This window comes from Giraffa tippelskirchi, chromosome 3 (assembly GCF_054371585.1).
Source record: "Giraffa tippelskirchi isolate mGirTip1 chromosome 3, T2T-mGirTip1v1.2.pri, whole genome shotgun sequence".
NCBI lineage: Eukaryota > Metazoa > Chordata > Mammalia > Artiodactyla > Giraffidae > Giraffa > Giraffa tippelskirchi.
In genome coordinates, this window is record NC_137277.1 from 39,079,588 (window position 1) to 39,103,132 (window position 23,545).

General features: G+C 40.4%; 2 protein-coding genes and 1 pseudogene across 2 annotated transcripts in view; 1 reads left to right on the forward strand and 2 right to left on the reverse strand.

The window, feature by feature from the left end:
- The window catches only part of OR1R1 (olfactory receptor family 1 subfamily R member 1), a 188,685-nt gene that overhangs the window by 158,160 nt on the left and 6,980 nt on the right, over nt 1-23,545 (reverse strand). The gene's annotated exons all lie outside the window — the stretch shown is intronic.
- On the reverse strand, nt 1,842-2,780 carry LOC145542612 (olfactory receptor-like protein DTMT; annotated as a pseudogene).
- On the forward strand, nt 11,372-15,408 carry LOC145542187 (olfactory receptor 1D2-like). Its single transcript, XM_081580514.1, has one exon. It carries the CDS (start codon nt 14,422-14,424, stop codon nt 15,355-15,357), a length of 936 nt encoding a protein of 311 aa, XP_081436640.1. The 5' UTR covers nt 11,372-14,421; the 3' UTR covers nt 15,358-15,408.

Sequence of the window (23,545 nt, forward strand, 5' to 3'; positions counted from 1 at the left end):
TTCTCTGCAAAGGCATTCACAAATAATTGCACAAATAAATAATTCAATTGACTGATTCCTTTTTTTAAAACTGTCTTTGCAAACTTAATTCAGCAAAGAATAATGCAAGCTACTCACAATTGCTAAAATGCATTTACAGAAATGAAAGTAATAATCTGTCGAGATACCTAAAATTATAGAGTTGAAGAATGAATTATTTTAAAAGATTTCTTTATTACCAATTATATGACAATAAAATAATATTATGTGTTATATGAACATTTTAGCTCACTTCTCTCAATATGATGGTATAAATAAAGAGGAAAAAAATAACATTAATGATACAGTGCAATGTAATATTGAAAAATATATAGCAACCTCAGAATATCAAAATTCTATTTATATCATCAGAAAAGAAACTCTAAATATAAAAATGCTTGTGCAAAAATTTGACCTATATTCAAAGTGCATGCATTTGCAAACAGCTCTTATCTATTATTAAACAGGAAAAAAACTCTAAATATCACTCCTGGTTATTAGACCCAAGTCTGAATTTTCTACTAGGTAATTCAAGAGAAAAACAAAAGATGCCACACTAGTCAGAAAGAAAACTGCCAAATTTTGTTTCTAAATCAAAGGAGTAACAAGATACAATAATATATTTCATGATTAAATATTTCTATTTTCAATTAGAATTTATTCAATATGAAAGTTATATCATCTCTAGTAGCATAGATTTTTGAGTTATGGTAGAGGTACATATACTCCATGTGTTCATAAAATAAAATATCTTTGGCCATAACCCTGCAGTTGAGTTTTCTTAAATCTGATACACTTTATACTCATCATATTTCTTGCTTGGCTCCCCAGGAATACAGTTTACAACTTCTGTTCTATAATTTCTATTGTGTACGAAGAAAATAGCAGTTAGATGCCTCAATAAGACATACGAAGAGGACAAGAAAAATCGGCATGATTGATTGACAAGTGATTGGAACTGGACTGAATCCACTGTTATAAATGGAAGGGAGTAAGATTTTATAGTCTGAAGATACAGTATTGTATGGTCATGGAGATCTACAGCTGTGAAGCCAAACTACCTGAGTTCAGATCTTAACTACACCACTTACTTCTTATGTGATGTTGGACAGTAAATTCATGTTTCTATCACTTTGTAAAGAGGAAAACAATAGGAGCAACGTCATAGAGGTGGTAGATTAATAGATGGGACAGTGCCTGACACATACAAAAACACTCAGTAAGTGTTTTCTATTTGTTATCTCTCTTAAAGGAAAGTTGCTCTGATCTGGGCCCAAAAAGTAAAATTAAAGAATAAAATGCTGTAAGCATATGCATGGAGATAAGGTAGTAACAAATGCTTTCAATCATGGTGAAAAAAGGGAAGGTGTATCAGAAATAGAGAACTCCAGGAGTCTCTGTGCTTCTGTGAGCCAGAAAGCTTACATTTCATTCTTTCTTCATTTGCGAGCATCATTGAGGATTTTTGAGCAGGAAGAAAGCAATGATTCCAGTGATGCTTGAAAACCTAATTCCTGAATTTACATGGATAGTAAACATTCTGCACAAAAATATATAAATCTTATTTTCAAACATGAACTCCACCTGGGAAGAGGAAAATAAAGATGCAGAAGAGATGGTTTCCTGACCTCAATTCTACTTCAAACACAGCTTCGTGATCATCATATTTTCATATTAGCCTTTATCGTGGGGTTTTGCTTGAATAAAAAGGTTAATGGCTTTAAAACTGAAAAAAGAAAGCCACTGATTTAGAGTAATACTTCACTGGCAACATTACCATACCCACTGAATTAAATAATGTAAAAATTCCAATTGCTACCATTTTAGAAAGATATTTTCTTTTTCCAAAAGACTCTTCCCAGGGCTCTTTTCATGTCTCTGTTCCTCAGGCTGTATATGAAGGGGTTCAACATGGGGGTCACCACAGTGTACAGCACAGCTATCACAGTCTCCTTAACAGTAGAATTATTAGTTGATGGGCACAAGTAGAGACCAATAATTGTCCCATAGAAGAGAGACACCACGGAGAGGTGGGAGCCACAGGTGGAGAAGGCCTTGCAGATACTCCTGGCAGAAGCAACTTTGAGGATGGAGGAGACAATTCATGCATAGGACACGATGATGAGTAGAAATGGGATCACGAGAATGAGTCCTCCCATGAAAAGTATCACCAACCCGTTGACTTGAGTATCAGAGCAGGACAGCTTCAACAAAGTAGATGCGTCACAGAAAAAGTGAGGAATCACATTGTCAGCACAGAAGGACAGCCTGGCCATGAGCACAGTGTGCAACATGGCATGGGCAGTGGTCAGCACCCAGGACAGCACCAGCAGGGCGAGACAGAGCCTGGGGCTCATGATGACAGTGTAGTAGAGGGGGAAGCAGATGGCCATGTAGTGGTCATAGGCCATGACCACAAGCAGGAAGCTCTCAAGAACTCCAAAAAACAAGTAAAAATACATCTGGGCCAGGCAGCCTGTGTAGGGGATGGACAGGACTTGGCTCTTCATATTCTGCAACAACTTAGGCATTGTGACAGAGGAGAAGCAGAGGTCAGAGAAAGACAGGTTACTGAGAAATAAATACATGGGTGTGTGGAGGTGGGGGTCCAAGCAAATAAGGACGATGATGAGAAGATTCCCCAGGACGGTGGTAACATACATGGCCAGGAACAGAGCATAGAACAGGTTTTGATGCTCTGGCTGGATAGGCAGGCCCAGAAGGAGGAACTCTGAGATGATGGTTTGGTTTCTCTTTGTCATTCTATAACTCTATTACTTATAAAAAAAAATCACAGACTTTAAACCAAATGTAAAAAATAAATAATGCATATAGCATGTGGCTTATTGTCAAATGGTGGATGAGTGAGAATTTGGGGACAGGCGGCATGTGACTCTACTGAAACTACCCCTTCAAAGTCTCCAATGACATTCATGTCTCTAAATCCAATAACATATCCCATTTAGTGCTAATGATCACTTCTTCCTTTGCAGGACTCTCTCATCTCTTGGCCATGGTGATACCTCATGTTCCTCTTCTATTCTGGCCTCCATAACAATGCCTTCTTCACACAGTCATTAGAGAAGTCTTCATGCCAAGTCATCATTTGAATATTGGGGATCCTCAGCGTATTGTCCTTCTACTCTTATTCAGCCCACACCATTCTTCTGAGCTACAGACCTGGGTGTTTAGCTCCCTGATGACTATCTTATTTGCATGTTTCACCTTCACTCCAAGACAAATCTTCCCAATATTAGGCTTTTTGCTTCTTCAGTCCCATATTTGCTTCACTCCCAGTGTTCTCTACCTCAGTGATTGACAATACCACTTACAAGATAGACAACCCATACCTGAGAGCCATCCTTGACTCCTCCTTCTCCTCATCTCTCCTTGTTCACTTACTATATATTTCCAGTCCCACCTTCTGAACATCTCTCATATATGCCCTTCTTGACATCCTACAGCCACCATCTAGCTCAGTTACTATTCTCACCTGAACAACATCAACAAATTTGGACTCTCTCTACTTTCACTTCCCTACAATGCGTTGACATTATCCAGAATCATTCTTTTTATAACTCAAACATTTCCATGTCACTATTCTGACTGAAGAGTTTCCCCTTTCCACTAACACAAAGACCTTATTTCATCAGGGTTGACATGGTCCACAAGACCCTTATTTCATCAGAGCAATGAGCTCATGGCCAACCCTCACTCTACTCCAAGTAGACCAGGCATCTCTCATTTTCTCAAAGGCAGACTACTTTCACCCATCATAGCACATCATGCTTCCATTACCTGAATGCATGCTATCCCTATCCCACTCCATTCCTTCTCCTAGGAACTCATCTTCCAGATCATTAAACATGGATTATTTGCTCTTTGCTAGATGCTAAAGATAAAAAAAGGTTCTACTTTGTTCACTGATGAACTTTAACATCTAGGACAATGAGAAGTACAAAAAGAAAACCTTCAGGCCATCCAAAAGATTACTGAATTGTTTCAACAGACACCAAAAATATGGAAGGTAGAAACTTCCACTGACAGCCTTTCCAAATCACAGCTCCCTTATCTAAATCATTTGTGTTGATTTCCAAATACTGCATTGTAGACTGTCTAGAATTTCTCTCTCCAGGTTAGAAAACTACCCCATCTCAAGCTATCTTATTATGTGGCTTAACATTAATGTACCCAAGCAAGGCTGTCATTTTTTTCCTTGAAATTCATCCTATACAATGTCAATATTGATGTGAAATTCATGTTGAAGTTTAGAGGTTATGCGTGCGTCCATGCTAAGTTGCTTCAGTTGTGTCTGACTCTTTGCAACCCCATGGACTAAATGCTGCCCTTGAAGAAACTCACTCCTAATTACCTATTCCTTACATTTCTCTACATATTACCTTCTTCAGTTTTAAGATGATAATGCTGACATGTTCCTGCCTATCTTTCAAAGCTTCTGTAAACTTGAAATCTCTTTTGAGACTCTCTTGCAAAATATAGAGGACTCCATTATGAAATACTTACAAATACTATATTGACAGAGAGGTTAAATATGGTAGATGCTAATCAACACAGACTTTCTAGAATGTTGAGTAGGGGTTTTTTTAGACGGCCTGAAGAAAAATCCCGTAGAGTCATATCATAGAATCTCAGTAGTCTGGATATTCAGGCTGCAAAATCCCTAAGGCCTGGAGGAAGAAATGGCAACCCACTCCAGTAGTCTTGCCTGGAGAATCCCATGGACAGAGGAGCCTGGCAGGTTATAGTCCATGGAGTTGCAAAAGAGTCAGACATGACTGAGTAACTGAGCAAAGGCATGGACTCTTCAGCCTAACATACCAAGTATGTCTGAGGATGACTTCAGGGCTTTGACCTTGGGGTATTCACTCTTTTATTCATTATAGGCATATGGAGATAGACTCTGCAGTCATCACCTGATTCTACAACTTCCCTTTTGTCATTCTGTCTTCCTGGGCCTGAGGGACATTGGGTCCCAACGGATACTAGGACTTGGAAAAACTCATTAATAACAAAGTAAATTTTATTGCTTCTCTGGGACAAATCCCCTAGGAGGTCTAAAGCAGATATTTCTTAATTACTAATCATCTTTGGATAGGGGAACAGGCAGCAGAGGATGCAAGCTCATGCCCTAATCCCACAGGAATACTCCTCTGGCTGTGCTAAGTCGCTTCAGTTGTGTCTGACTCTTTGTGACCCTATGGACCGTAGCCCACCAGGCTTCTCTGTCCATGGGATTCTCCAGGCAAGAATACTGGAGTGGGTTGCCGTTTCCTTCTCCAAGGGATCTTCCCAACCCAGGGATCGAACCTGCCTCTCTTACGCCTCCTATATTGGCAAGCGGGTTCTTTACCACTAGTGCCACCTGGGAATTCCACTCCTCTGGCTACCATAGCCCAAAAGAGCTCATTCTTCTCTAGGTTCTATATTATTTTCACTCCTGAAGTACTTGCCTTCCTCCTTTAGAGGAAAATATAGAGAACATTGACAAAGATATAGTAAATATCCTTAAACACTAATTATAAAATAAATATTGCTAAATTGGACTGTTTTGCAATTTGTTGTTGTTATTCAGTCCCTAAGTCATGTCTGACTCTTTGTGACCCCGTGGGCTGTAGTACACCAGGCTTCTCTGACCTCCACTATCTCCCCAAGTTTTCATGTCCACTGAGTTGGTGATGCTATCTAACCATCTTATCCTCTATCACCTCTTTCTCCTTTTGTCTCCAATATTTCCCAGCATCAGGGTCTTTTCCAATCAGTTGACTCTTTGCATCAGGTGACCAAAGTATTAGAGCTTCAGCATCAGTCCTTCCAATGAATATTAAGGGTTGATTTCCTTTAGGATTGACTGGTTTGATCTCCTTGTAGTCCAAAGGACTCTCAGGAGTCTTCTTCAGCACTATTCAAAAACATCAATTCTTCGGTACTCAGCCTTCTTTACAGTCCAACTCTCACATCCATACATGACTATTGGGAAAACCATAGCTTTGACCATACAGACCTTTGTCAACAACGTGATGCTTCTGATTTTTAATATGCTGCCCAGGTTCATCATAAGTTTCCTTCCAAGGAGCAAGCGTCTTTTAATTCATGACTACAGTCATATCTGCAGTGACTTTGGAGGCCAAGAAAAAAATATCTCATTACTTCCACATTTTCCCCTTCTATTTGCCATAAAGTGATGGGACCAGATGCCATGATCTTAGTTTTTTTAATGATGCATTTCAAACCAGACAACACTTGGCCAGATAATGTACAAAGAGGATATAGCTCTGGAGAATAACCATATGCAAGGGTGCTTAACTTTGTTAGTCAGCATGGAAATAGAAATGAAAACCACAATGTGATACTACTATACACTTACCAAAAAGCTCATAGGAAAAGGATGGGAAAAATACCAAACCATGTTAAGAATGTGGAACAAGAGGATTCCATTGTTACAAAGGGGGGTAAGTGTGACTGGCAACTGCTTAGCTCTGTCTTCTAAACTAAACAAGCACCTGCCCTACAATCCAGAAGTCCCACTCTTCTGTAGAGATACCCAGGAAGAACAGGGAGCTTCAGGATTCATAACAGCCCAAAACTGTTCATCGGTGGTAGAATGGATGTTGTTAATGGCTTATTCACACAATAGAACTCTACACAGCAATGAAAACGGACAGTCTACCACTGCACACAGCAACATGGATGAACCTCACATACATAACACTGACTGAAAGGGAGACAAGAAAGAGAACAAAAGGTGTGCTTCCATTCAGATAGGTCCAAAAATGGGCAAAATTGATTTATGCTGTAAATTGGTTATTAATTATTAACAACTAATATTTAGATGGCTAATATATTTATTATTATTATTATTAAATTAACTAATTTAATAGCATAAATTAAATTAATACTATTAATTTAATAGCAAGAGAGTGAATACCCCTGCAGGAACAGCAACTAGCAGAGACATGACAGGATTCCTACAGGGTAGTAAAGTTTTTGATCTGACTGCTGGTTACTCATGTTTGTTCAGTTTGTAAAAAGCCCTGCCAAAATTTTCACCTTTGGTTCTATATCTAAAAACTTCCTAAGCATCATTGGTTTTTCAGTCCATATCCGATTATTATGCTATCTAGAGTCCTCAATGACTCAGTGGATAAAGAATCTGCCTGCAATGCAGGGACACAGGTTCAACCCCTGGGTCTGGAAGATCTCCTGGAGGAGGGCATGAAAACCAATGCATTATTTTTGTCGGGAAAATCCCATGGACAGAGGAGCCTGGCAGGCTACAGGCCATAGGGTCACAAAGAGTCAGACATGACTAAAGCAACTGAGCGCGCGCGCGCGCGCACACACACACACACACACACACACACACACACACACAGACTCCCTGTAGGCTTTCAGCTGTTGGTTCCTGCTTTAGCATCTTATTCCCTGACGTGTTTGTTTATTTTTGGGTTTGTGCCAGATACTGTGTATTGAAGGGAAAGCACTTGAACTCTAAGATGGTATTATTTTCCTCCAAATATTTTTTTTCAATTGTTTTTCCTTAGTACTTGGAGTCACCAGCAATCCAGAATCATCCCAATCCAAATTTAGTTCTCGAGATTCTGTGGACCTCTGCTGACTCTAACCCAGGCTAGAGCATATGTGTGTTGTTATCTTCAATTATGGTTTACTCTTACACCTAGGGCACCTATAGGACTGTTGCCCGGTGTGAAGCTGATTTACTCCTTGTAAACAAGACCCATTTCCCAAGACTTTTGCTTATGGATACTAACTTTGGAAGCAATTTCCAGGTTCATCTCAACAAGCTGTCTTGGGATTGCCTCCCCAAGCCGTCTCCAAAACCGATAAATAGATCTGATGTGGCTTCAGTTCAGCTCCTCTCTTCATGAACCCGGTATCCAAGGGTCGGCTCTCAGATTCCTCAAGCTCATCAGAACAACCACAGTCTTTTTCTCCTTTTGTGCAGGCACTGAAGTTCCAGGCACCGATTCTATCTTTCCTAACTTCAGCGAATAGAATGAATCACCAAGTTCTATTCAGAAACAGTGCCTTAGTGTCCTCCACATCCTGACTGAATTTTCATCCGTCTGGCAGGAAAGTGGAAGCAGCAGAACTAGGCAGCCCTCTGACCAACACAGAACAGTGGGAAAGGTCTGCACATTTCAGAAATATTCATATCCTCTGCCTCTCTCATCCCTTTCTTATCTTCTCTTCTCCATTTACTCTCTCTCACAAATATACTCACATACTTTGAAAATCTTCACTATCGTCTAACTCCTCAGTATTTAAGGTAATTAACAATCCCTCCTATCTTGCTAGCGCTCTAGTTTTCAAAGTGCTATTACTAGCCCTGTGGCACATGATTCTCAAACGTATAAGAAAGGCTTTACAGGTGGGATGAAGAGCTCAAGGAGGTTTCATGCCCTCCTCAGGGTCCTTCCACTAAAACGCAGCACTGGAGAGACAAAAGGACAGCTTTCTAAGGCTGAGTTTGGAGCCCTTTTCCATAACACCTCAAACTATCTCCCCTCTCCATCCAGCCACACTGCAGAGGAGTTTGTGTCTCTAAAGTCAGCTGACCACACACATGCTCAGAATCCACTGGCTCTTACAAAAAGATCAGTGTTTCCCAAAGTGTACAACCAGAACCATCAGGTGATTTCAAAAAGGACTTTGTTCGCAGAATAAGAGCCAGTATTTCAAGGAAGGGAGCCAGAAAATGGGCTTTTATTTAGTTTTAAAGCATCACGGGTGACTCTGATGGACACTAAAGTGTAGGAGACTCCTGTGTTGAGGGCTGAAGCAGAGGTAGAGATTCCTCAGGTCCTCTAAGTTTTCCCAGCCCTCATTCCTGCCTCCCTCCCTCCCTCCTATCAGGCAGATGTCCCAAAGGATCCTGAATCCACGCAAAACGTTGTGAAAGGAAATAGTTTCTGATGAGGTCTAAGGAGGTGGAAGACCTCTGTCTTCATGGCAGAAACAGGTGGTGGCCAGATGTGCTTAGGGTTGGGGTCACCCGGGGAGTCACCATGGTGCACCTTTCATTCTCAGGTCAGTTTGGGGGGTCTTGCAATGAGCCCATCAGTCCCCCCTTCTCATTGAACCTCTGTTTTCTGATAGACAAGCATCCTCTTCAACTCGAAGTCTCACTTACATACTGTGAGAGATAAATGAGCTCATTCACAGTATAGAACCATAGGTGAATGACATGAGTATCAAACAGCAGATGTGGGAAGCTGTACATGCAAAAAAGTCTCTAGAGAATGTCCTAAGGATCACTCCCACTTTACTCAAACACCAAAGGACCACCATATGACTACTCTATAATTTGGAATCTTAATGGTAAAAGAGAAATGAACCATCACCCACCTCCACCAAATGTCTGAATCACCTCTGAAATGATCACTGAGCTGACTCTATCATGCAGGCTGTTCAAAAGCCTTCTGTGAATTACCTTCCCTCTGCCAATCCCTTTGTAGGCACAGCACTGAAGTCTTCTGGAATATAACCTGACCTTTCTGTCTCTTTTATATTTTCTAGCTCCTGAACTGAACAATCCACAACCCTTTGCACATGAAGGCCACAATAATACTTTCTTCACTCTTCTCTCCTCCATGTAGATAGCACCAAGAGGACAGCCACACATGAGTCTCCACCTTGACATTCTGGGTAATTTCCTGCAGACAAGGTGGGCTGAGGCTGTACCTAGGTGAGTGGGGAGAAAAGCCATGCCCAGGATGGAGTCAAGACTGGGGCCACTAATTCTTCCTGCTTCTGAGAGCAGGGTTTCCTACTGAGCAGGGGGGTGGGGGGGGAGGGTCGGGGGTTACTCAGAAACATTGAGAAATGGTAAAGAATAGGACTCCTTTTGAGCGCCCCCCCCCCATAACATCATCTCTCCATCCACTTACACAGGGCTTTAAGGATGGAGGAATGTTTCCACATCTAGCATTTCAGATCTTTTCTAAACCCACAGTGAGGTAGGCATTTTTTGTTTTGGCTGTTCTGGGCCTTTGTTGCTGCGCATGGGCTTTCTCTAGTTGAGGCAAGCAGGGGCTACTCTCTAGATGCAGTGTGCTGGCTTGTCATTGCTGTGGCTCTTGTTGCAGAGCACAGGCTCTAGGCACACAGGCTTCAGTAGTTGCAGTACGTGAGCTCAGCAGCTGTGCCTCAAGGGCTCCAGAGTGCTGGCTCAGTAGTTGTGGCGCACGGGCTTAGTAGCTCCCCCACATGTGGCATCTTCCTGGATTAGGGATGGAACCCGTGTCCCCTGCACTGGCAGGCAGATTCTTAACCACTGGACCACCAGGAAAGTCTGAGGTAGGCATCTTTACTCTTGTTTAATGTGTGGTAGAGTGGCTAGGGTGTGGACTCCAGAGACAGAATGGGACTCAAATCCCAACTCGGTCACTAACTAGTAGAAAGAATTTCGGAAATTCATTACCTTTCTAAGTCTCAGTCACCTCATCCACAAAATGGGATAATGAAAACAAATAGTATTGTTGTGCAGACTAAATAGAAGAGACAGATAGATGGATAGATAGATAGATAGATAGATAGTCACAACACATTATCTGAGCAAATCGGGCAGTGTTGTTTTTTTTTTTAAAGAGTTGTATGTGTTACTTGGGGTTTAGACATAAACTTCTGACTTCAAATCTCAAAATGACAGTGTATATGTGTCTATGCTACTTTCTCCATTTGTCTCATTTTTTCATTTGCCCATTTTCTCTCCTTCCCCCACTGTGTCCACAAGTCAGTTCTCTAGATCTGCGTTTTCTTTCTTTTCCTGAAAATAGGTTCATCAATACCATTTTATAGATAGCTGGTGAGAAGTTACTATATAACACAGAGAGCCCAGCCAGGGGCTCTGTGATGATCTAGAGGGGTGGGATGGGGAAGGGCAGGGGAGGCTCAAGAGGGAGGTGACATATGTATAATTATGGTTGATTTGTATTGCTGTATGGCAGAAACCATCACAACATTGTAAAGCAATTTTCCTCCAATTAAAAAATAAATTTTAAAAAATCTCAAAATGAAATGCTAATTATTACCCAATATGTAGGATAAATTTCAAGAAATGTAGCAGAAAAAAAAAAGAAAGAAAAAAATGAAAGTAGATTCTCATTAAATGAGGTGAGATGTAATTTTTAGATTGGAAAAGACATTACAAGTCAGATAAATCAACAAAGGAGAAACATCCTTCACATTTCAAATTTTAAAATTAGCAAAATATAAATAGCTGTTATCTATCTTCTCATAGTGGAATACAATGTAGTTCCTAAACAGAGTTGGTAAATTTTAACTTTAAGAATAAAGAAAAAAATTATGAAGGTAGAAATATGGTTTATTTAAGGAGGAAAAATAGGTAATAAATTACAATTTTGAATTGGAGAAAGCTCTTTATCTCATTGTCGACTGAATAAAGATGACTGGGAAAAAAAAGTATGCTCACTAAAAATGTTAACAGTAGTTGCATGGCAGAATTTGGGATGACGTTTACTTTCTTTCAATTTAAATTTTTCTGTATTGCTTGACTCATTCATACTGGAATTTTTTGCTTATAATCAATAGATTGCAATGTATTAGAAACTATTTTGGGAAAATGAATTCCATGGGACTTCTTTTAAAATTTACATCCGAAACTATTGAAGAAATTTCAACAAATTCCAGATAACAGAAATAGACAATAAGTGAATATAAGTTTAAGATGGAGGATAACGCAAACAAATCATATCAAAAAAATCAAATCATAGAAGGATGGCATATAAAAAAAGAAATACAGAATAATAGATAAACCTCATTTATAAATGTGGCTACAACAGTCTAAATTAAACAACTGGAAATCAATTTCAGTATTTTATACCAGGATTGGAAGTGTTTCAATATTATCAGAGCAATTAATGTAACAGGCACTGAAAAATCATTTGATCAGAAATGAAAATACATAGATAATTATTAAAATAATGTTACCAAAACACAAATAAAAGAATAGTTGTGAGGGACTTCCCTGGTGGGCCATCAGTTAAGACTTCCCACTCCCAATGCAGGGAGCATGGGTATGGGTTTAATCCTTGGTCAGGGAACTAACACTGCACAAGCCAAAATAGTTACTAAATATATACATCCTCCTGTGCTTAAAAATTTTAATGATCCTCACTGCACTTAGAATAATTTCTAAACTCGTAATTAGGCTCTGAATGACCTGACTCCCTGCTTACCTGTACAATCCCATATCTCACCACTCTGCTCTCCAGCCATTCCAAACTATATTTAATTCCTTAAATACAACAAAAGCACAGCTTGGATCCTTTGCACATGGAACTCTCTTTCTGCAATGCTCTCAACACTTCATAGACTGACTTTTCTTCCACCCCTCACATCCCAAATAATAAAAATATCAAATATAAACTGTTGTTATCTATCTCCATAAAGTATATTCAATGTATCTGATTTACATACTTTTTTATTTTTTGAATTTAAAAAATTTTTATTTCTTACATATTAAGTTTTCAAAAGGAAAAAATACACAGTATGCTATTTTCATCCTCAGTATGCCTGAAAGGTATTTGGTAAGAAACAAAACATTGATCTCATGTGTGTATGTTCAGACACTCAGTTGTGATCAACCCTTTTACAATCCCATGAACTATAGTGTAGCCCACCAGGCTCCACTGTCCATTTCCCGGAATACTGGAGTGGTTGCCATTTCCTTCTCCAGGGTACCTTCCCAATCCAGGGATCAAACCCACATTACCTGCATCTCCTGCATTGGCAGGCAGATTCTTTACCACTTCGCCACCTGGGAAGTCCACTGCTCTCACATTTCCTCCTAAATAGACAACTGTCTCAATGCCATTTACTGACTAATACAAAACGTATCTCCTGGTAAAAGTGCTCCCATAATAATCAACTAAACCCTCCATGTTATTTGGCCTACATTTGAGTTTCTGTCGAATTCTATCAATCTGTTTATTCCACCAATATCACACTGTTTCAGAATCTTTCATATTTGGCAGAGGAAGAATCTCCTTATTATTCTCTTTTCCAGCATTTTCCTAACTTAGTCTTACACTTATTTTTAGACTAACGTTAGATGAGATTTTTCTTTCTCAAAAAACCTGTTAGAATTTTGACTTCAAATGAGTTAAAATTTGTATTAATTCAGTAGAATATGTATCTTTGGAATCTTAATGTGCTTACCCATTTATTGAGTTTTTATCGTAGGCTTCTCTGGAGAATTTAAAGAACTTGACTGATTCTTATTAACATTCGCAGGGAGCAGTGCAGGGTCTTTGTTGCTACACACGCTTTCCTCTAGTTGAGGTGAGTGGGGGCTACTCTCTAGCTGCGGTGTACAGACTTCTCACCGCCGTGGCTTCTCTTGCTGTGGAGCACAGGCTCCAGGTGTGTGGGCTTCAGTAGTGGCGGTTCTCAGACTCCAGAGCGCTGGCTCAAAAGTTGTGGTGCACGGGCTAAGCTGCTCAGTGGCATGTGGGATCTTCCCGGATCAGGGATCAAACCCGTGTCTCCTGCATTGGCAGGCGTATTCTTTACCACTGAGTCACTAAGGAAGCCCTGATTCTTGTTAACATTTTAACACATGGGTTTTTGCAGTTGTTGATGTGGATGTGATTATTTCACATTATATTTTAATCTTATTATTCCTGAGTATTGTTATTGTACAACAATAATAAGGAATATTTCTTGAGCATTCACTGCAGGCCAGCTATCTATGTTAAGCACTTTATTAATTTTATTCTCATCCTAACCCATTTTTCACATGAAGGAATGGTATCTTAAAAGAGCAGGTTACTTGCCTGAGGTTTCAGAATTAGAAACTGTCAGAGCCCAGACTTAACTTCAACTGTTTTGAAATGGCTTTTTATTTCCGGTAGTATTTCAGTTGATCATTTTAGATTTCCTGAATATATCATCTTATCAGCAAATAATGGTAACTTTTACATTTCCTTTCTAACATTTTTACCTTTTCCCCCTTTGTCCAATTGTGTAACATCAGTTTTTTTTTTACTGGAGACACTTGTTTTAAATATCATTAAATCTATAGAATATCATAACATACTGATCTTTAAGCACATCAAGAGAGTTGTAACAAGATATGGTTTAAAATAAGACCTAGGCATTATTCCTGTTATATTGAGTATGCCAGACTAGAACTTGCCAGAATGACTAAATTGCATGAAGATTTTCCATGTCTTGTTTTTGTGTTTGTTACATAGTCTCTTATACCCCCCAAAATGTATAAAATTTAGTTTAAGATAACTGTTCATGTTAAGAAAACAGTTGACTTTGCTTATTTTAATGCTTTTATTCACTTGAGGGCATATAGTAAACATCTGTGTTGTGTTGCAGTAAGTTGGGGAAATGGATGGAAGCAACCATAGTAGAGTCTCTGAGTTCCTGCTCCTTGGGCTGTCGGAGAGTCCTGAGCATCAGAGGGTCCTGTTTTGGATGTTTCTATCCATGTACCTGGTCACAGTGGTGGGAAATGTGCTCATCATCTTGGCCATCAGCTCTGACTCCCGCCTACACACTCCCATGTACTTCTTCCTGGCCAACCTCTCCTTCACAGACCTCTTCTTCGTCACCAACACAATCCCCAAGATGCTGGTGAACCTTCAGTCCCAGAACAAAGCCATCTCATACGTGGGGTGTCTGACTCAGCTCTACTTCCTGGTCTCCTTGGTGGCTCTGGACAATCTCATCCTGGCCACGATGGCATATGACCGCTACGTGGCCATCTGCCGCCCGCTCCACTACACCGCGGCCATGAGCCCTAGGCTCTGTATTTCACTCCTTACCCTGTGCTGGGCACTCTCTGTCCTCTACGGCCTCATTCACACCCTCCTCATGACCAATGTGACCTTCTGTGGGTCTGGGAAGATTCAGTATATCTTTTGTGAGATGTATGTCTTATTGAGACTCGCATGTTCCAACACCCAGATCAATCACACAGTGCTGATTGCCACAGGATCCTTTATCTTCGTCACCCCCTTTGGGTTCATGGTCATGTCCTATTTCTGGATTGTCAGAGCCATCCTCCAAATACCCTCAGCCTCTAGCAAGTACAAAGCCTTCTCCACCTGTGCCTCCCATTTGGCTGTGGTCTCCCTCTTCTATGGGACCCTTTGTATGGTATATCTGAAGCCTCTTGACACCTACTCCATGAAGGACTCAGTAGCCACAGTGATGTACGCTGTGGTGACCCCCATGATGAACCCTTTCATCTACAGCCTGAGGAACAAGGACATACATGGGGCTCTGGGAAGATTCTTCTTAGGAAAATCTTTCAGAGATTGACTTGAGGATAAATTTGGAAAGGGCATTACAGTGGAGATTAGGAATTTCCTTCAGCATGTCCAAGGCATTATCCTATGTGGGATATAGGATAGATTAGCTCAAAACAATCTCATATGTCTATGATGAAAAAATACACAAAGTACAACCCAATGTCCACCAAATCTGACCAGCTCTGACAATAAATAAGGTACCACTAACAAAAAATGTAGGTTTGATCCCTGGGAAGATCCCCTGGAGTTGAAAATGGTAACCCACTCCAGTATTCTTGCCTAAAAACTTCCACAGACAGAGGAGTCTGGTGGGCTACAGGCCATGAGGTCGCAAAGAGTCAGACACAACTGAGTGACTAACACACACACACACACACATCACTAACAGTAGAAGTTTGCAGGATCAAATCCTTCAACTAGCACTAACCTAGGGTTGCAGTCCCAGCCTTATCCAGATATACCCAGTTATGGCTTAGTGGATCTCACGTGTTTGCTAACATACATTCACTCATATTCTTCTGAACTCTGAACTTCTTTAACAAGCCTTCTGCCTTCAAGCCATTTATAGAATACACCTGACAATACATGCACTGCAGGTACCCTGAGTGAGGCCACCCCCTGCCGGATGCTCTCTCTGCCAGACACAGCTCCCACTGCTTCAGTTCTGACCCACAGTCCCTCTGGACACAGCCCCTGGTATTCAGGCCGAAGATATTTCTGTGTTTTGCTCTAGGCTGATCCCTTGGACTCCAAAGCCGTACTACATCTCTTACCTTTTTCCTGCATTTTTTTTCCTCTGAGAGAAATCAGACTTTGTCCTCAGGAAGCCCATCCTGTCCCTTATTTCTGTGGCTCTTCACCTTCCATCTCTTCTTCATTACCTCAAAACAAAACTCTCAAACATTTCAACACATGCTCACAAACAGGAGTGGTGGTGGAGGGAGCAGAAGGGGAGGAGGTCATTGTGAGATCCAATCTCTGTTTAGGTTCTATGATTCGGATGCCAATTATAATGTGTATGTGTTCTGTCCATCAGTCAGTTCAGTCGCTCAGTCGTGTCCGACTCTTTGCGACCCCAGGAACCGCAGCACACCAGGCCTCCCTGTCCATCACCAACTTCCAGAGTTTACCCAAACTCATGTCCATTGAGTCCATGATGTCATCCAACCATCTCATCCTCTGTTGTCTCCTTCTCCTCCTGCACTCAATCTTTCCCAGCATCAGGGTCTTTTCAAATGAGTCAGCTCTTCGCATCAGGTAGCCAAAGTATTGGAGTTTCAGCTTCAACATCAGTCCTTTCAATGAACACCCAGGACTGGTCTCCTTTAGGATGGACTGGTTGGATCTCCTTGCAGTCCAAGGGACTCTCAAGAGTCTTCTCCAACACCACAGTTCAAAAGTTCTGTCCATACCACTAAGCAATTCTCTGACACCAGATAGGGGTCCTACAGTTCCTCAATTATAACAGTGTCTACCCAGAGATGGCATGAGATTCCACAAGTTAAGGGCTCACCTCCCCACCCCCACCCCACCACTTCAGATGACAATCTCAAGTCCAGGTTGTCACCTGTGCTTCTGACTGACCAGCTATAGACAGGAGGTTCCTAAGACCCCTTCTTTGGGCTCAATTAATTTGCTAGAGGTGCTTACAGAACTCAGAGAAAAACATTTCACTTACCAGACTACCAATTTATTATAAAAATTCATAACTCAGAAACAGTTAGATGGAAGAGACTCACAGGGAAAGGTATGTGGGAAGGGGCATGGAGCTTCTATGCCATCTCTGGGTGCAGCACTCTACCTAAACCTCTATGTGTCACCAACCCAGCTGTCTGAACCCTGTCCTTTGCAGTATTTATACAGACTTTATTACATAGGCATGACTCATTAAATCACCAGCCACTGGTTATTAATTCAACCTCCAGCCCCTCACCCTTTTCCAGAGATTGGGGTGAGGACAGTGAGACTGAAGGGGAATGAAATCCAAAAAAGAAAGGCTATACGTATACACTGGAGGAGGAAATGGCAACGCACTCCAGTATTCTTGTCTGGAGAATCCCATGGACATACAGAGGAGCCCCTGTATGCCTTTCAGCTGTTAGTTCTTGCTTTAGGAATCTTACTTCCTTGTGTGTCTGCTTATCTTTGGTTTTGTGCTTGATGTTATGATTGAAAATGTGATGAAGATAAATATTTGAGGTCTAAGGTGATGTTATTTTCCTCCAAGTACAATTTTTTAAAATTCATTTGATGGAGTACTTGGAGTCACCAGCAATCTGGGATCATCTTAATCCAAATGTAGTCCTTGAGACTTTCTGAACCTCTGATGATCCAAAGCCAGGCTGCACTCTATGTGAAGTCTTCTTTATTTCTGGCTTAATCCAATCATAGGAAAACTTTTAACATTTTTGCCCAAGGTGGAATTGGTTTACTCCTTGTAAATAAGATTCATTTCCCAAGATCTCTGCTTATAGATATTAACATTGAAGCAATTATCCAGGTTCATCTCAACAAGCTGTCTTGGGACTACCTCCCCAAGGCCTCACCAAAGCTGATAAATAAGTCTGATGTGGTCTCAGTTCAGCCCCTTCTCTTATAAACTAAGGATCCAACCATCAGTTCTTGGGTTCCCCATTCTCATCAAGGCATGAACTGCTTACCTGTTTTCTCCTCGTCTGCATGGGCTGATTATCCAGACACCAACTGCTCTGCTTCCCACCTTTAGCCAAAAGGAAGAGTCATCAAGTTCTATACAGAAAGCAATGTCTTAGGTCCTTTATATCCATCCTGACTGAAATTGCATCCTACATAAGATGAAAGTGTAGGTGGCAGCACCAGGGAACTCTGAGACCAGCAGAGAGCCGTGGGTAAGACCTGGTCATTTCTGGCTTACGCTCTGTCTTTTCTCCCTTTCTTATTATATCTCTCTTCTCCATGTTCTCTCTCACACAAACATACTCAAATACTTTGAAAGTGTTCATATAATCTAACCACTTTGTATTTGAAGGTGATATAATCATCCCTCCAGGACTTCCCTGGTGGTCCAGTGGTTAAGCATCTGCCTGCCAATGCAGAGGACATGGGCTTGATCCCTGGTCCGGGAAGATTCTACATGCCAAGAGGCAGCTAAGCTGGTGCACTGCAACTACTGAGCCTGTGCTCCAGAATCCTCAAGCTGCAACTACCAAGGCTGTGCACCACAACTACTGAAGCCCAGCACCCTAGAGCCCACACACAGCAACTAGAGAGTAGCCCAACTAGAGAAAGTCCACATACAGCAATGAAGACTCATAAATTAAAAAATAAAGTGATGTGTACATGTCAAAGAAAAATGATCGTCCCTGCAATTTGTAACTTAATGCAGGAGATGTAAGAGATGGGGGTTCCATCCCTGGGTTGGGAAGATCCCCTGGAGGAGGGCATGGCAACCCACTCTGGTATTCTTGCCTGGAGAATCCCACGAACAGAAGGCCCTGGCATACAGTCCATAGGGTCACAAAGAGTCAGACACAACTGAAGTGACTTAGCATGCATGCACAGGTTGCAAGGGTTTTCCTGGTGGCTCAGACGGTAAAGAATCTGCCTGTAATGCAGAAGACCCAGATTCAATCCCTGGGTCCAAATAATTGGGAAGAACCCTTGGAGAAGGGAATGGCTACAGTTCATGGGATCACAAAGAGTTGGACATGACTGAGTGACTAACACACACACACACACACACACACATAGAGATTTCAAAGTGTCATCTCATGCCCTGTTGCATATAGTTCTCAAAACAGCAAAGAAGTCTTCATTGGTGCAATGAGAAGGCTCAGGGAGGTTGCATGCCCAGTTCAAGATCATGCAGTTGGGGAGCAAGAGAGAACAGGAGGTCAGCTTTCCAGCATCATGTGTGGAGACCTTTTCCACACTCTCCCCATATTCTCCCTTCTCCATCCAGCCACACTGCACTGAAGTTTGTGTCTGTATGACCATTTGACCACACAAGTGTTCAGAACCCGCTGACTCGTAAACAGACTCAGGTCAGTGTTCCCCGAAGTGCACAATCAGAATCATTGAAGGCTTGCTGAAAATGACTTCATTCTCAGAGTGAAGTCCTAATAAACACCTTACACATACATATCTATGTTTCTGTCCGATTATATTCAAGATAAATCTTTAAAGCTGTGTGTTGCTGCATGCATAGTCGTGTCTGACTCTTTGCAACTCCATGGATTGCAGCCTGCCAGGCTCCTCTGTCCATGGGATTCTCCAGGCAATACTACTGGAGTGGGTTCTCATTTCCTACTCCAGGGGATCTTCCCAACCCAGGGATCGAACCCACATCTCTGACATCTCCTGCATTGGCAAGCGGGTTCTTTACCACTACTGGAACTGCTCAAAGGGATACTCTATTTAAGAGCCTATGACATGGAATGTCAAGTTTCCTTCTAGAACATTGTTCTGAATTATTTCCTTTCATCAGATATAAAACTGCCTGTTCATCCCATCTTTTGATAAGTAATGTTTATTCATGTGTTTAACGACTTGGAATTTCTTCTTTTATGAATTGCATGTTCCTTTCTGTTCCAGTGGGAGGGGGGGTAATTTTATTACTGACTTAACTAGATCTTTCTCTTTTTAGCATTTTAAGCCTTTGCATATCATATCCATGGCAAGAATTCTTCCTTTCTGGCATTCTTGTTTGTTCACATTTTGTTGTTGTATTATGGTGTTTTGGTGAAGGAGGTCTTTTACTTTTATGAAATAAAATATGATGTTAATTTTTCATTGTATTTTTCTCCTTCAATGCCATTCTTGTGAAGATAGTTCCCATATCAAAGCTTTTTTTTCCTAATGAAACAACGTAATAGAGAAAAACAGAAATGATATTCACTTCCCTCCTTTGCAAATATCCCACTTCAAAATAATCAAAAAAATTTAAAAAGTAATTTAAAAGTTGAAAACCACTCTGGAGAACAGGTGACATCATAAATGAAGAACTTAAGAGGAATCACTGCATGATGTGGAGCAATGGGCTTGGATTGAGGAACAAGCTGTAAGGTGTCAAAAGACCCAGCAGATTTAGTGCAAAGTTTTTTCTGGGAGAAAATGGGTGGTGATTCTCTTCAATGCAGTCCTGGAAAATCAGTAAGTAAGGAACAGCAAGGACTGGGGACGAAGCAGTCAGTGGGACAGGGAGAAAGACACCCTAAAATATGTCAGAAACTGCCCCAGGCTCAGAGCAAAAAGGCACTGACTACAGCTTCAATCCCATGGTTCCCTTTTATGAAGACAATAGGATGCTGAGGAAAAAGATGAAAAAAGAATCTAAAAGAGAGTGGATATATATATATATGTATAACTGATTCACTTTGCTGTGCACTTGAGAAGGCAATGGCACCTCACTCCAGTACTCTTGCCTGGAAACTCCCATGGACGGAGGAGCCTGGTAGGCTATAGTCCATGGGGTCGCGAAGAGTCGGACGTGACTGAATTTCACTTTCACTTTCATGCATTGGGGAAGGAAATGGCAACCCACTCCGGTGTTCTTGCCTGGAGAATCCCAGGGACGGGGGAGCCTGGTGGGCTGCCGTCTATGGGGTCGCACAGAGTCGGGCATGACTGAAGCGACTTAGCAGCAGCAGCAGCAGAAGTTAACACAACATTGTAAATCATATAATTACTCTAATAAAAAAAATTTAATAAAATAATTAAGAAGAAAAAAATTTAGAATGTTTCCATCACCTCCAAAAGAAACCCTGTATTCTTCAGCTGTCTGCTTCTTACCCATCACCCTTCTCTCAGGTATAAGCAACCACTAATTTACTTCTTGTCTCTATAGATTTCCCTATTCTGGCCTTCCATATGAATGGAATAATATCATATGTGGTCTTTCGTGACTGGCTTCTTTCATGCTTTCAAGGTTCATCCATGTTGCAGCATGTACTAGTACTTCATTCCTTTTTATGGCTGAATAATGTTCTATTGTGTGGATATGCCACATTTGGTTTATCCATGCCCAAGACACAGACATATAGATTATTTCCACCTTTGGAGCATTATTCGTGTGTTAGTTGCTCAGTCATGTCCAACTCTTTGCGACCTCATCGACTGTACCCCACCAGGCTCCTCTGTCTGTGGGATTCTCCAGGCAAGAATACTGGAGTTGGTTGCCATGATCTCCAGGGGATCTTCCCGACCCAGGGATGGAACCATGGTCTCCCACATTGCAGGCAGATTCCTTATCGTTTGAACTTATAATGCTGATATAAACATTCATGTACAAGTTTGTATGTGGACCTATGTTTTCATTTCTCTTGGGAGATACCTAGAGTGGAACTGCTGAGTCATTTGGTAACTCTGTGATTAGCCTTTTGAGGAACTGCTAGACTGTTTCCAAAATGGCTGCACCATTTTTCATTCCCATTGGCAGTATAGGAGTGTTCTGATTTCTTTACCTCCTTGCAAAGGCTTGTTATTTTCTGAACTGTTTATTATCTGAATTGTTCCCAGAGGGTGTGAAGTTGTGGCCTTCATTTGCATTCCCATGATGACTAACAATGTTCAGGTGTGCCTATTGGCCATTTGTATATCTTCCTTGGAGAAATGCCTTCAGAATCTTTGCCTGCTTTTAATTAGATCATTTTTCTTTTCATTGTTCGGTTACTAGAGTTCTTTATACATTCTACATGTAATGCCTTATCAGATATATAATTTACAAATATTTTCTACCACTATGGAATTATTTGTACTTTCTTGATAGTGTCATTGGGAGCACAAACATTTTAAATTTTGATTAAATTGAATTTATTTTTTTCTCTGTTGCTTTTGGTGTCATATCTAAGAACTCTTTGCCAAATCTAAGGTTTGAAGATTTGCCTATGTTTTCTTCTGAGCCTTTCACAGTGTTAGCTCTTATATCTGTGTCATTCATCAATTTTGAGTTAAATTTTGCATATAGTGTGAGGTAAGGGTTCACGTCTTTGGCACATGGCTATCCTGGTGGTCCAGAACTATTCGTTGAAAACATCTTTTTCCCACTGATCTTGACATCTTTGTTGAAAATCAGTTGACCACAGACACATGAGTTTATTTCTGGAATCTCAATTCTATCCCATTGATCTATATGTCTATCTTTATTGCTTTGTAGTAAGTTTTGAAATTGGGAAGTGGAATCCTCCAAATCTGTTTTTGTTTTTCAAGATGGTTTTGGCTATTCTGGGTCCCCTGCAATTTCACATGGATTTTTGAATCAATTTACATGGAGTTCTACAAAGAAGTCAACTGGGATTCTAACAGAGGGTGTATTTTGTCTATAGATCAAGTTGGGGACTATGCCATCTTAAGAATATTAACTCTTCCAATCCATGAGCATGGGTTTTTTTTTTTCTGATTATCTAGATCTTTAATTTCTTTCAACAATATTTGTAGTTTTCAGAGTATAAATTCTGAATTTTTGTTAAATTTATTCCTAAAGATCATTTTCTATTTGATGCAATTATGAATGAAATTATTAATTTATTTTCTGATTATTTATTGCAAGTATAAAAATGCAATCAATTTTTCTATATTGATCTTGCTCCTGCAATATTTCTGACTTCATTTATTAGTTGTAGTAGTTTTTTAGCAGGAATATTTAGTAAGATTTACTATATGCAAGATCATGTCATCTGTGAAGAGAGATACTGTAATTCCTCATTTCCAATCTAGATGTCTTTTAATCATTTTTCTTGACTAATCATCTTGGCTAAATTAAGCTTTCACTTTAGCTTTAATTTTTCTGTATTGCTTGAATGATTCACACTGGAAATTTTTTGCTTTTAATCGATAGATTCCAACAGAGTATAGAAGCTATTTTTATTTGGAAAAATAATTTCATGTAATATATTTTAAAATGCATATCTTAAGCTGTTGAAGGAATTCCACCAAATTCTAAACATTAGAAATTGACAATAAATGAAATCAAGTTTAATTTGAATCTAATGCATACCAAATCATACCAAAAAATGATAAAGATGACACGTACAAAAAAGAAACTATAGATAAACCTCATTTATATTAATAAATACAACTACAAAAGCCTAAATAAAACATGACAAGTAATTTAAACCAGGAGTGTTAACATATTTTTTTGTTTCTGTTTTTTGACTGTTCTAGGTCTTCATTGCAGTACATGTGCTGTTTGTGGTGCATGGGCTTAGTTGCCCCTTGGCAGT

Excerpts from the sequence above, each read along its gene's own strand:
- LOC145542187 (XM_081580514.1), top strand. The coding sequence starts at position 14,422 with ATGGATGGAAGCAACCATAGTAGAGTCTCTGAGTTCCTGCTCCTTGGG.